At 53.7% G+C, this 13,392-nt stretch overlaps 2 protein-coding genes across 2 annotated transcripts in view; one reads left to right on the top strand and one right to left on the bottom strand.

The window, feature by feature from the left end:
* The first annotated feature begins 1,352 nt into the window (after positions 1 to 1,352).
* On the top strand, positions 1,353 to 6,542 carry HAPLN2 (hyaluronan and proteoglycan link protein 2). The gene is made up of 5 exons (XM_015819848.1): positions 1,353 to 1,443; positions 1,815 to 2,168; positions 2,976 to 3,092; positions 5,249 to 5,434; positions 6,259 to 6,542. Exons 1-5 carry the CDS (start codon positions 1,353 to 1,355, stop codon positions 6,540 to 6,542), a joined length of 1,032 nt encoding a protein of 343 aa, XP_015675334.1.
* Positions 6,543 to 8,221: 1,679 nt separating this feature from the next.
* LOC107290907 (brevican core protein-like) overlaps positions 8,222 to 13,392 on the bottom strand; it is a 17,100-nt gene continuing 11,929 nt past the window's right edge. Inside the window, exons 9-13 of the mRNA XM_029284832.1 lie at positions 10,646 to 10,753; positions 10,131 to 10,289; positions 9,744 to 9,826; positions 8,981 to 9,125; positions 8,222 to 8,415 (exon numbers count right to left, since the gene is read on the bottom strand). Coding sequence (XP_029140665.1) covers positions 8,222 to 8,415; positions 8,981 to 9,125; positions 9,744 to 9,826; positions 10,131 to 10,289; positions 10,646 to 10,753 — 689 coding nt within the window. The remainder of the gene's footprint in view (positions 8,416 to 8,980; positions 9,126 to 9,743; positions 9,827 to 10,130; positions 10,290 to 10,645; positions 10,754 to 13,392) is intronic.

Raw genomic sequence — 13,392 nt, 5'->3', positions numbered from 1 at the left:
GGGCCACTTTAAAGTGACCAGTTTCTGTTTTTGGCTGGGGATTTGTAGATGAACCGCACCAGGTACAGCTCTTATTTATTTGTTTATTACATTTATATGCTACCCATTTCACTATCCAAAATGATTCTGGTTGGCTTGCAAAGGCATAAATGTAAAACATTAAAATTAACAGCATTAAATACAGACTAGAAATTGTGAGCTCGTCCCCTCAGATCTCATCAAAAAGTTGCTCGGAAAATCATGTGTAAAAATAATTTTGAGTTAGTAGAGCAAAGCAAAAGCATCCAGAATTTATTTGGCATATTTTTGTTTCCAAAGGAAGTTTGCGGAAGTGGAAGTGAGAACAAAGAGGGTCAACCTGAGAAGAGTTCAGCAAATATTGGGGTGGGGGGAGAGGTGAGTCCTTGCCTTGGGGCCTCTGGCTCCCATTTCATCCTCATCTTCCATCCCCTCCCCTGCGCATGAGCACCCCAAGAGCTCTGCTGCTCCTCTGTGGGGGAGGAAGGACGCTGACCAAACTAGAAGGGGGTGGCAGCATGAAATAAAAACTGCCTGGCGATCCCAGAGATTCAGAAACAGGGACGTCCATCGTCTCCATCTTTAACTGGCATTCTGGCAAGAAACAGGCGGCTGGGCAACGGCTGACCAAGCTTAATTCTTCTTGGTTTTCATTCTTCAAAGGCACAGAAGAAGCTCCACTTTTGGAGCAGGTCATTCTTCTCTGTCAATGAGGAAACAATCTTTTGTTGATTGACAGAGTCCTCTTTGACCAAAGAGGTTATTTTGGGTACATTTCTCTCATAGGGCAGATAATATAAGCGACGGTGGACTTTAAGGTGTGCACTGACTGCAAGGTTCAGTTTGGATCCCACGTTTGCAGATCATCTTGATCCTGTTCATGTTTATCCCCTTTTTTTTTTCTGTTAGCCCAAACTCACCCAAAGGATGAAGGAGCCCCGCTAAGATTGTCCTCTGCATGGAGCAAAACTGCTGCTCCAGTTTTCATTTCCGCCCAAGTCACCCCTCGTTCAGGGCAAGGGCGAGGGGGCAAGAGCCACCCTTGAATTTGTCTGGGTCTTGGGGTTTGTCTCTGCCAGCCCTGATGGAAGCATCCCTCTCAGGGTGCCCAGAAGGCGTCCACCGAGGGGAGCCCCATCTTTTCAGGGGGTTGTCCTCTCTTGCTTGGAGGGTTCCGGAAGGCCGTCCTTCTCCCAGTCAGTCTCGGGTGGCTGAGACAGTCCGGCCCTTTCCTGGTGGGTGTTGGTGAGGTGCTACTGTGCCTCAGTGGCCCCTAGGGTGACAGGGCACCCCTCCTTTTGCAGGCACGTCAGGCACCTGCTGCTGCTCAAGGCATGCCTCTGCTGCTGCTCCTGGCTTCCCTGTGTCTGTCTTCTGCTCCCGGAGTCCCTGCCATCTACCAGAGACCAAGTGAGACTCAGCCAGGTACGCCGTGAACGCCCATCCTTGGCCAAGCTTCTCCCGGGGGTGCCTGCCTGCAGCACCCTTGCTGTTGTTCACACCCTCCTGGCTGCCCCTGAGATGGGAAAGACCCATCCCTGCTTGCAATGTTGCTGCAGCCCATCATTCCCCTGAAGCCCATTGTTCCTCTTTCCATTCCCAGCTTGTGCTGGTGTAAGGACCGTTTCCCCAGCATTGCCCAACAGTTTGTGGCAGTTGCAAAGATTCCTGCCTTGTTCACTGTCAGGGCAAACTTAATTAGATGGATCAATTTGCGAGCAAAGGGAGCTTCCCCTCCTTGCTGTTGGGCTCGGAGCCTTGCAGCCGTAATCAGCAGCTGTTTCTTCCTTCCACAGCAACTCCTCCCCCCCTCCAGTACTTGCTGGAGCCCACAAACAAGGTAGTGCAGGCCCGGCGGGGAGCCTCAGTCACCCTGCCTTGCATCCTGTGGGTCGTGCCCCAAAACTACAAGATCCGATGGAGCAAGGTGGAGCCAACTGAGTACCTGGAAGTTGCCATCTTGATCAGCAACGGGGTCCATCACAAAACCTATGGCCCACTGGGCAGCCGGGCTCACCTGAAACGCAGCCACCGGTTCGATGCATCGCTGACCATCTCCAACCTAACTTTGGACGATGAGGGCCGCTATCGCTGCCAGCTTGTCAATGGCCTGGAGGACGAAAGCGTCTCTCTTGTCTTGCAGTTAGAAGGTAGGAGGGGCTCCCAGGCGAGGCAGAGGGTTCCCTCCCCCCCCATTGTGTCTCATCCATCTAGGTCAGTGGTTCTCAACCTTTTTAATGCCGCGACCCCAACCGGTTGTAAGTCCAGGACTAAACCAGTCATAAGTCGAGGACTAAACCGGTCGTAAGTCGAGGACTACCCAACCGGTCGTAAGTCGAGGACTTTCCCTGCCTGGGAGCGCCGCGCATGCGTGGTTCCGCCCCCTGCACCGGCCGAGGCGTAGTTGGCAAGCGGCAGAGACAGAGCAGGCCGACCACCAGCTGGCCCAGCCCAAGGGAGGTAAGGCACCCGCCGGAAAAGGGGAAAAAAATGGCGGACAAAAAAAATGGCGAACAAAAAAAATGGCAGACAGCCTTGCTTAGCGACCCCCGTGAAATGGTTGATCGACCCCAAATGGGGTCCCAACCCACAGGTTGAGAACCACTGATCTAGGTAAGCAGAGGGAAGGAGCCTCGTGCCTTTTAGTAGAGGTCACAACAGGAGGAGGGAAAGCATTGTGCCACGTTTACCGTCCCTTGAGCAGGGCGACCGTCCGTGGAACAGCCTTTGTGCCTCCTCTGAAAGATGGGATCATTAAAAGGGGACCCTGCCTTGTGGGAGGGAAAAGGGTTTCCAGGCCAGGTAAAGGTTCCCTGTCACTGTGGGTGCAAACTGGACAAGCCGCAGACCCTTAACTGGGACGGCCCTTGCCTTTTACGGTGAGGATTGAGCGTGTCTCTGGGTGGGCTGCCCAGCCTCTGCCCATTGCCCCTCCACTTCTTGTCCTTTTGCTCCAGGTGTCGTTTTCCCCTACCAAACCAGCCGGGGGCGCTATCAGTTCAACTACTTTGAAGCCAAGAAGGCTTGCCAAGAACAGGATGCCAGGCTGGCCACCTACGAGCAGCTTTACCAAGGTAGCCAGTTTGGGCTGTGGGCAGGAAATGGTGGGAGACTCAGGGGGTTCTTCTTTCATTCTACTTTTATTCCCACTCATTAAAAACTCACAGCAAAAATCTATTTATGTGGGGGCTAAGAGTCGACACCAACTTGATGGCACATAATCAGTCAATCAATTACCCTGCCCCCCCCAAAAGCCCTTCCAAGGCAAAACTCAAAGGTGATGCTCAAAGGTGTCATCTGGAAGATGATAAAGCAGTAAAAAATAACTGATCAAGTTTCCGAACCAAACATAAGTGTGCTTGTAATCATTTACCTTCCCATCATAATTCATAGTTTCATACTTCAGTGAATTTTTACCATAGCAAATAAGTTTTCATTAATTGGAACCATGCTAATATAGGATATTATTGCTTTGACATAAGTATTGTAAGGATCCTTGGAGATCTATTTCAGCCTCCTGCCCAGTACAGAAAAGTACCACTACAGCATCCCCAGTGTTGACCCGGAATTAAGAGACAGCATAGGAAGTATCAGTTGTGAATTTGTGCAGATGGGCCTGCTGACTTTGGGCCCTTGCAGAGTCATGGATGCAGGTCATGAAAGGACAGCAAGGAAAACACCCCATGTCCTAACCCACCCGGGAACGTACGACGTCTTTAGGGAAACACCCAAAAGGGAACATTTTTAGCTACTTCTGCTTTCTCCCTTCTTAGCTACAGTGTGCCAGACTTACTGGGTGAAATCTCGATCTTATGTGTGTCAGCTTTGCCGGGTGGATTGGTTATGTAATCAGAAGGAATAAATGCAAGGATTTCTTGTCATTCAGGGCTTCTCTCTTTTAGAGGAGCCCGTCTTTGTTCAGCTGAATAAAAACGTAAAGCTTAAAGGCAACTTCTGGTTTCCTGTATTTTTTTTTTATCAAGCAAAACCTCAGAACCTGCACAGCGTTTTTGGTGGGCCAGGCTTCCAGGAGAGGTGCTTGGTTGGTCCTAGGGAGGCTCAGGAAAGGGGAAGGCACCAAGTGCGCTCCAGGATTTCCTGGAGGTGCCCCCCCCCCCGCTTCTTGACTCTTCACTGTGGTTTTTAACAGGAAACAGTTTTTTCTTCTTTTTGGTTGCCTTTTACTTGGTTCCTGCATACTCAGGAGGGCTGAAGATAAGATACAAAGATACACATTGCTTTGTTGCACAGGCTTGCCTAGGGGAGAGAGAGAGTGTGTGTGTGTGTGTGTGTGTGTGTGTGTGTGTGTGTAAAAGTGTGCTTGTTTCCTTGAATCATTTCCCACCATTGACCAGAGCTGGGCATCCAGCCTCTCAAACACCAAAGCAATGGAGAGTCCACCTCAGCCTGAGGCCCCGGTTGAGTAGGTCTTCCTATGAGGAAATGCCTCCTGATGTCCAGTCTCCTTCCATATAACTTCAACCCACGCAGTCTCAACCTGTCTTCGGATCGCCCCTCTTGCCCCGTGTTCTGCCCTTGAGCTGTTGAAGGCAGCTACGGGGTCTCTGGGGGGGGGCTTCTCTTCTCCATACCAAACACCGCCCAACTGGAGCCGGAGCTCCGGTCATCAAGATCACTCATGCAATGAATCTCTCCCCAGGCATTTCTGTTATTTTTGTTCCCATCCTCCTTTCTGTGGTCTGCAATTCTCAGAAATGAAGGGAGGCTCCAGGGTGCTTTGCATGGGTGGACTTTTGAGGACTCAGTCCAGCCTCCCTTCGGCTCCCTTCTCTTCTCTTCGGTACATCAACCCTGTGGCCTCTTGGCTGACGGTGAGGCCAGCTACTCTCCTGGAAGGTGGGGTGGGGGGTGGGGGAGGAAGGGATGGACCAGGATGGAGAGGCTTGAGAAAAGGCCAAGTCAGCAGAACAGATAAAAAATGTTTATGTGCTTCTTAACAAATTAACGTTGTGGGAGATCTTCTGACAAATTCCTTGTTTATTTCTCCAGAGAGCAGGGTGGGAGGTTGTGCTTATTTATCCCAGGACTGGCAGATAAAATTGGGAGAGATTATATAATCCCCCCACAGCCTTTCAATTTCTTGTTAAACTTCCTGTCTCTAATGGCAAAGAATAGTAAATCCACTGTGGCCACCGCCACCACCCTACAAATGTCTGAAAGGTCCCAGGGCAGAAGCCAAGGTCTCCCCCTCTCTCTGCTCCTCTCCTAGCCTGGACGGAAGGGCTGGACTGGTGCAATGCCGGCTGGGTCATGGAGGGGAGTGTGCACTACCCCATCCGCAACTCCCGCAAGCCCTGCGGGGGTCTTCTTCTTCGGCCCGGAGTCCGAACTTATGGCCCCAAGGACAAGCTGAAAGATCGCTTTGATGCCTTCTGCTTCACCTCAAGTGTGCAAGGTAGGTGGAGACAGGCCAGGGGAGCCATCGGTAGGTCCCGTTTCCGAGGCCCAGATTGGGTGCAGCTTCTTTTCCCACATTCTGGAAGGGACCCAGAAGAGTCCAGTTTCTCGGACCTCTCCCGTGAAGGATGGCTGTGGTGTGGATGAGTCAAACCTAATGGCAACTTCCAGACTTGCAACTGGTGCACGAAGCAGAGAGAGGCAGGCCCATCACTGCCCATACCACTTCATTCTGGACTGAAGCTTCCAGATGGTCTTCAAGGGAAGCCCTATGTAGAGCATGTTTCAGTAGTCAAACTGCAAGATGACCAGGGTGTGAGTAATTGTCTGAAAGGCCGCCTGATCCAGGAAAGGGCAAAACTGATGTACCAGATGAAGCTACGCAAAGGCTTCTGGCCAGGGCTGCCACCTGCTCTTTGAGCAACAGGAAGACCTCAGCTTGTGACCCCTTATGAATGGGGAAGGGCTGCCCTACCCGAGGTTAGGAATGGAGCCTTGCCCCAGATCACATTGCTAAAAATTATCCCACGCCAAATAAACACAAGCCCCTCCTCCTCGCCCCTTCCCCGCCCTCCTTGTCTTGCTGGGTGGAAAGGTTGCCTCTCATTGAGCATGCAAGGCTTCGGCTTACTGCCCAGCAGGTGGATTTTGGAACGCAGGCCTTGTAGCTTCATCACCCAATTAATTTTAGTAGAAACGCACCCCATTACTGCTGATCTCACTCCATTCTGGTTTGGAATGGGCTGTGAAACTGTCTTCCCAACTCTTGCTCTCTTGTCACCCCTTTTTTTTTCTTTCCCTCTCCCTCCCTCCCTCACCCAGGTCGTGTCTATTTCATCAGGGGCCACTTCCACTTCAAAGAGGGCATGCAAGCCTGCCGCAACGATGGAGCTACCTTTGCCAAGGTTGGGCAGCTCTATGCGGCCTGGAGATTCTCCCAGCTGGATCGCTGCAACGGAGGATGGCTGGAGGACGGCAGCGTGCGCTTCCCCATCACTGCTCCCCGCCCACACTGCGGGGGGCTCCCAGACCCTGGCGTCCGTAGCTTTGGCTTCCCCAGCAAGCTCCGGAAGAAATATGGCGTCTACTGCTTCTCTGTGAAGTAGGAGGGGCAAAAGCCCCAGGCAGAGGCGGCCGTGGCTGAAAGCAACGACCCAGCCCAAGGAGGCCAACATCGGTCGTCTTTCTCTGGTCAAAATTCATCTGGACTCCTTGACGGGGACTTTCCTCTATCCCTCCCTGGAATCAGAGACGGCATTGATGGTCCAGCCTAGGGTGGCTTTGACCAAACACCCACCAGGCTGACTACAGAGTATGGGAATGGCTTTGTAAAGGCCTCCGTCCCCTCTGATATCCTGGGAAATTACTGCAGTATTTGAGGTCTTACTAGTAAAATTGTTCACCCCTTTGCTTTTGTTCCACACCGCAATCCCTTAATGTAAGAAATGCTGCCTGGACATTGCTAAGAAAAAAAAAAATGACAGCCCAGTCAAAGATACAGAGCAATGTGTATACTTCAATGCCCTTAACAAACTAGGTTACCAGCTCATATTTCTCCATTGAAATAGGGAATTTCTTGGTTTCACTGATATTATTTAATTTAAAAAGTTATAATAGAAATATTATAATGTGTTATTTTGTCTTCTGTATTACACTTTTTACGGACATTCTGTTTGCAAAGGGGATAAAGGATACAACATGGTGCAATAAACTGTCTGTGATGCAATAAGATAAACAATCATTAACAATAACCAACAAGATTTAGCCAAAGGGCATGATCCTGATAATTGGGCCAAAATCGGTGGTGGGATTCAGCCAGTTCGCACCACTTCGGCAGAACCAGTAGCTATTTTTTTTGGTTACCCAGGCCTAGAATGGGCTTCCGGAAATGGCATCCACACAGAGAACCGGTTGTTCTCATATTTGAATCCAAAATATTCCTAATCCAAAATATTTGAATCCAAAATATTCAGAAAACCAGAATTCAGTGGATTGCAAAAGGTGAAGAGAGAATCCCTCCAACTCAGTGGCCACGAATGAATCGGGTGGTCTTGAGCCAGTCACCAGCCCCCCGCTTTGTGGATCAGAGGCATCCCAGAGACAGAGTCCCCTCAAGATGGCCAGCCGGAGAATGAGGATGCTCCCCACCACTCATTCTACTTGGTGTGAGTGTGTGTGTATGTGTGTGTGTGTGTGTGTGTTTGTGCAAAGCTCTTGAGGAGAGTGTGTGTGTGTGCAAATAGTTAGCTATAAGATGAGAAGGGCAGCCCCCAAGTGGGGTGGGGGAAAGGACACCCTTTAAAACCACGTTTAAAGAGCCATTTAGTTATTAGATTATCTTTATATGTACACATATAATAATGTAAAAAAAATGAGTAAGAGCAGAAGGCACCAGATTCTCCTCCCTCTGTACTAGATCACAAATCTTAAAAACCTCTTTTAGTTTGCCCTGTGATCTTGGAGCGGGGGGGGGGAGAGGGAGGGCACATCACTCACAGCAGGAGAATTAGGGAGAGGAGGGCAAAGCAGCCCCTGACACACACACGTTCCCCTTTCTCATGTTCTCAGTGGAAAGAGGCTTGCCCCTCCCTCCCTCCCTCCCTCCCTCCCTGCTGCCCGAGGGACCCCCTCCCCTGCCTCTCAGTTCCCAGGGCAATGAGGGTCTGCACTCAGGAGCCCCTTCCCCCAAGGCCCGTCCTGCTCTGGCACCCAGGACTCCATGCCCCCCTTCCCCCAGAGACACCCCCAGCTGTCCAATGTTCCCCAGGGCAGGGGCAGCCGGCCTCTAGGACTCCCCGGGGCTGCAGGCGAATTGTGGCTGCTGCCACTGGCCGTTCTCCTGGCAGCGGATGAGCGGCTGGCGGCGCTGAGCGAAGCCTTCCGGGCACCAGTATCGGAGGACAGAATTGACTTCGTAATGCTGCTTTGGTTTGCCAAATATCTGCGCGTTGGCCACTTTGGGAGGGGAGCTGCAAGAGACTGGGGAGAAAAGTCCACGGGTCAGTTGTGTCCCCTGCTCGGTAGCTGGTCCAGGGAGGGGGGAATGGCCAGTATTTGGGTGCAGCCGGGGGGAGGGCTGGCATTGGATCATTGGTGCCAAATTGCCCTTAACAGGTGTCCAAAGAAGCCTCAGCTGGAGGGGGATGACAAGGTCCAGACAAGGTGTCTGAAGGACCCCCTCCGCACAGCCCCAGGGCCTCTTGCCACACGCGGAGACCCTGGGTTTCTGTTCAGACAGACACTGTCCGGCTTCCAGTGCCCAAAGAATCAGTCAGGGGCCCTTCTGGGCTGACACTCATCCTAGTGTCTGGACCACAGCCTCTCCCCCCTCCCCCCTCCGATGATCTTCCCTGCCAGGCAAGAAAGGTAAGTCACACCCAAAGCCTCTTCAGGTGGGTGGAAAATGACGAGCTTCGATGCCCAGCCCGAACTCTTTTCCCAGCCAGTTGCTTTGCCCTTAGCTTACCCTTTCCAAGGGTCCTAGGAAGGAAACCCGGAGGGGGTCTCGCTCTGGGGAAGAGGGCTTCTCTCCTTGGATACTCACTCAGCCCCATTTTGCAGGTGAAGGGCAGATGGTAGCCACAGGGCACGTCGCTCCACTTCCCATCCTTTCGCCAGGACATGCCCACGCAGTTCTCCCCGTAGAGGAAATGGCTGTCAGGCTGCCCGTCCTGCCAGCTCTCATACAGCTTCCAGAGCAGGCAGAGAAAGAGAGAGGTCAACCACTCCGCTCTGGGCTGCTCCTGCGGGCAAGGCTGGCGAAGGGCTGCCCAGGATGCTCAGCTCATGCAGGGATGGATGGATGGATGGATAGAGGGAGGGAGGGAGGGGGAGGGACGTTTCTTATTTCTAGCCTGGAAGGGTTGGGCTGCTCTGATCTGTGACATCATCCCCTGTGGGGGAAGCCATTTTTCTTAAAATCTGCTGCTTTCTACCTTGAATTGCCTGATAGCTACAGCCGGCTTCAGTGGACAGGGCAGGCTGTACGAGTCTGCCTTTTTGCTTGGTCTGCTAGTCAATGTGAAGGATAAGCACACTTAGGATGGGACACAATGGACAGATATCTCGGGCTCCAGTTCAGCCCATACAAGGGACCGCTAAGGCATCACAGGCACAGAGATGAAAAGCCCTTCCCCCTGTGCCTTGGGAGACCCCACCCGTGGGCTTTTTCTCCATCCTAATGGCCTCCCTTGCACGGACCAATGCTTGACCTTACCAAGACTGAGTTCTGCAGAGGTCAGTAAACGCCCCCCCCTCCCCGTCGCCCCTTCTCCTTCAGCTCGGGGAGCTTTCCAAGCTCCACTTACCAGAGGACTCCCGTCAGACCACTGGAAGTCCCCTTCGATCGTGCGGTCATTCAGGCCGATCCACTGGTATTCCTTGTACTGACCTGGAATCGAGGGATGGGAAAGCGCCCTTCAGACAAGGGAGGGGTGCAACAAGAGCACCCTGGCCACGAAAGCTTTCTTCCCTCCTGGGGCCCCCACCGCACAGGCGGAGAGGCCAAGAGGCCGGGAAGGTGAGGAAGGTGGTCCTCGGTGAAGGGGACACGGCCAATGCCTCCGAGGGCTGCGGCTTCCACCCACAGCCAGCTGGCACAGGTGTGCTCAGGCGGCCACAAGAGGGAGAACTGGACAATCCCCACCAGCCCTGAAGCTCCAAACTGACCCCACTTCCAAGACCAAGACCCCTACTGTTGATGAAGCTCTGCTCCTCCGGAGACATGATGTTGGCCAGGTGGCCCCCATGCTCCCTGCACTGGGTCTCGGAGTCCTCCCAGCTCCTCCGGGCAGAAAAGTGCTTGTAGCAGAATGCTTGGAAGGCGTCCCAGCCGGGCTGGCACTTCCTCAGGCCTGGAGAGAGAAACAGAAGCCGCGACGAATCCTGCGGCCTCCGATTTGGGTGGAAGGACGTTTGTCTTGAAAGGAGGAGGAACGGCCGGCCGGGGCGGCCGTGAACTGGATGCCCCCTCCCGCCCTCTTGCGCAGCTTCCCCCGGGAGGGTGGCTGGCAGGGCCTTTTGGGCAAGAGGGAAAAGGGGCTCTTCCTTCTGGATGTCTCCCTTCCCCTCCGGTTCAATGAGAGGCGTCCCTTGAGGCCATCGGCTGCTTGCTCAACCCTGACAGAAGCCCTGTCTCTGCGCCCCCCGGCAGACCCTTTGCCAGCTTCCCTGTGGGCCTGGTAAGGCGCTCTGTGCCCCATCTACTCACTGACGTCGCAGGCATCCCCTCCGTATCCCGGCAGGCAGAGGCACCCTGGGCGCCCACTTTCTTCCGTGCAGGTCCCTCCGTTCCTGCAGGGGTTTGGCATGCAGGCGTCTGAAAGCAGATGGGCATGGGAGTGGGGTCACCCCAGAAGGCCTCGAGAGAGGCCCCAATCCGCCCCCTTCCCCTCGCATAGCAGAGGAAAATCAACTTCTTGTCGTTCTGACACACTGGGCCTTGGGGGGGGGGAGGAAGGGGGTCAGGAGGTGATCAGAAGGGGCAGAGAAACAGTCCAGATAGAATTAGTATAAGATGGCTGGGTCCATACAACCACACTTCAACACTCAGGCTAAGAAAACACCATGGGCTGTGAAACACATCTGGGTATCAGATAAGGCGAGCCCCATTTTTGTGCGATAGGTGTGTTCACACCACAGGCTTAGCCTGCTGGTTACTGAAGGGATCCATTTTCTGAACTTGGGCAATTGAGCAGAACCATGAATTAAGGTTTCCTGCAACACTTTAAGCCACAACATACCCAAGCCAGTTAACGCTGAGCCAGCTTCACACCTGACTGCTAAGACAAAGACTAGGCGATGAGGCCGTTGTAGTTTATCCTGGGCAAATGCGTGGTGTAAATGCAGCCGCATTGCCTTGAGCAGTGGTTCTCAACCTTTTTAATGCCGCGACCCCAACCGGTCGTAAGTCGAGGACTAAATTGGTCGTAAGTCGAGGACTAAATCGGTCGTAAGTCGAGGACTTTCCCTGCCCGGGAGGGCCGCACATGCGTGGTTCCGCCCCCTGCGCCGGCCGAGGCGTAGCTGGCAAGTGGCAGAGACGGAGCAGGCCAACCACCAGCTGGCCCAGCCCAAGGGAGGTAAGGCACCCGCCGGAAAAGGGAAAAAAATGGCAGACAAAAAAAATGGCGGGCAAAAAAATGGCGGACAGCCTTGCTTGGCGACCCCCGTGAAATGGTCGATCGACCCCAAATGGGGTCCCGACCCACAGGTTGAGAACCACTGGCCTTGAGGGTTTTTTTCCCGTTTGCCAAACAATTGCAACTGATGTGGCCAAGAGGAGTGAAGAAGGTGGAAGGCAACCCTCGGGAGGGCGGCCTCTCCAGATGCCCCCAGTTGCTGGGGAGGGAGACCCTGGCTGCCTCGGGGGACTCACCTGGATCAGCTATAGCCCAGGGCTCTCCAGTGTGGCTGAGCGGAGCCAGAAGCAGCCTCTCCCGTTTGGGGGGGCTCCTTGCTTCCCGCTTGCTTGTGGGGGGGGGGGTCAGGGCATACCATTTCTAATCACAGGCAATCAACCACAGCCACACCTTCCTTCCCTTTGCAGACTTCCCCCCCCTCCTTCTCGCCTTCTTTGCCCCCAGTCAGCAAGGATGGGCAGGAAACTCAGCAAGAGGCTGGGGTGGGGTGGGGTGGGGGGGTGGGGAATGCTGCAAAGATGCTTCCTTCAGCCCAGGATCTGGGGCCGGAGGGCTGGTTTGGTCACTCCTTCACTCCTTGAAAGGTGTGTGGCAGGTCAACAGCCCTGTTGGGCAGTGGTAGGTGGTCCAAGTGTCGGGAATGCCTGCAAAGTCCTCCTTCCCTTTCCTCTCTTGGAGGGGTTTTGTTCCATTTCGCCCCCTCCCTCCCTCCCTTCCTCCCAGATACCCCCATTTCCCTAGAACAAGCACCGTAGGGGAGAGGCTGAAGTTAGAAAGGAATGAAGGGCCTCACACCAAGTTCCGGAGGTGGAGCTGGTCACACTCCAAGAAATGCAAAAGCCCTGGGGGGGCCCCCTCCATCTCCCCCCCTTGGCTGCCCTGACCCTCCGTGTCTGGTTCTCCCCTGCACAGGCAGGCTGCCTTTGGGACGCCAAGGGCACCTGGCCCGGCAGCCGAGTCAGACCGGAGGAAGTGCCCTAAAAGGCCTTGCACGCTTCGGCTGAGCCTGCCTCCTGTAAGGCAACCCAAGGACATCCCCTCTGGCTCAGCAGAAGCAAGGCATACCAAAGGAAATGGGGATGGGATTAATTAAAAAAAAAAAAACTAGACCTCCAGAAAAATGAACGCATTGAGAAAAGTTTGCCCTGCATACCAAACTATTCCTCCGAGAAGCTAATTTTCTACAGGCAGGGGGATTCAGGATGGAGCTGCTTGCATCTGTGTCACTGCTGCACTTGGGCCTGTAGCTGCTTCCTGAGCCGGCTGCCAACTCTGCTGCTGGTCCCACCACGGCAGCAGCCGCAGCAGCCTAATTTCTCCTGTGGAAACTGCCCTGTGTGGTTTTCCAGACTCCTGTAGCTGGCAACTGAATCGCCAATTTCTCTTGTGTTTAATTGAAAGCATTTTGAGATTTCTTAGGGAGGGAGGGAGGGAGGGAGGGAGGCAGGCAGGCAGGCAGGCAGGCAGGCAGGCAGGCAGGAAGGAAGGAAGGAAGGAAGGAAGGAAGGAAGGAAGGAAGGAAGGAAGGAAGGAAGGAAGGAAGGAAGGAAAAAACAGGCATCCCAGAGCTCCTACCTGATGGACAATACAGTATATTCTCGACAAGGAGCTCATCCTTGCTAATGTTGGGCTGGGGGCACCCCTGAAAAGTGGTTTGGGGAGGGTGTTTGCCGTTCTGAGAGGCCCTGGCTAAGGGGAGAATTCCGTCTCTGGCTACGGATGTGCCCCGTTTCCCAGTTGTCTGGGAAGAGAGGCAAGATAAAAAGATACATTTCCTGTGGCTGGTGCTGCAACCATTTTGCCAGAGGGAGAGGGA

This window comes from Protobothrops mucrosquamatus, unplaced genomic scaffold, assembly GCF_001527695.2.
Source record: "Protobothrops mucrosquamatus isolate PMUCROS unplaced genomic scaffold, P.Mucros_1.0 scaffold1001, whole genome shotgun sequence".
Lineage (NCBI taxonomy): Eukaryota > Metazoa > Chordata > Lepidosauria > Squamata > Viperidae > Protobothrops > Protobothrops mucrosquamatus.
The sequence above is the reverse complement of the archived record's forward strand: the minus strand, read 5'-3'. Positions and strand labels throughout refer to the sequence as shown.

Bases quoted from the DNA above. Each gene is read 5' to 3' on its own strand.
- HAPLN2 (XM_015819848.1), top strand. From the start codon at position 1,353: ATGCCTCTGCTGCTGCTCCTGGCTTCCCTGTGTCTGTCTTCTGCTCCC. The intron at 2,169-2,975 runs GTAGGAGGGGCT...CTTTTGCTCCAG, and splicing joins TCTTGTCTTGCAGTTAGAAG to GTGTCGTTTTCCCCTACCAA. The intron at 5,435-6,258 runs GTAGGTGGAGAC...TCCCTCACCCAG, and splicing joins CTTCACCTCAAGTGTGCAAG to GTCGTGTCTATTTCATCAGG.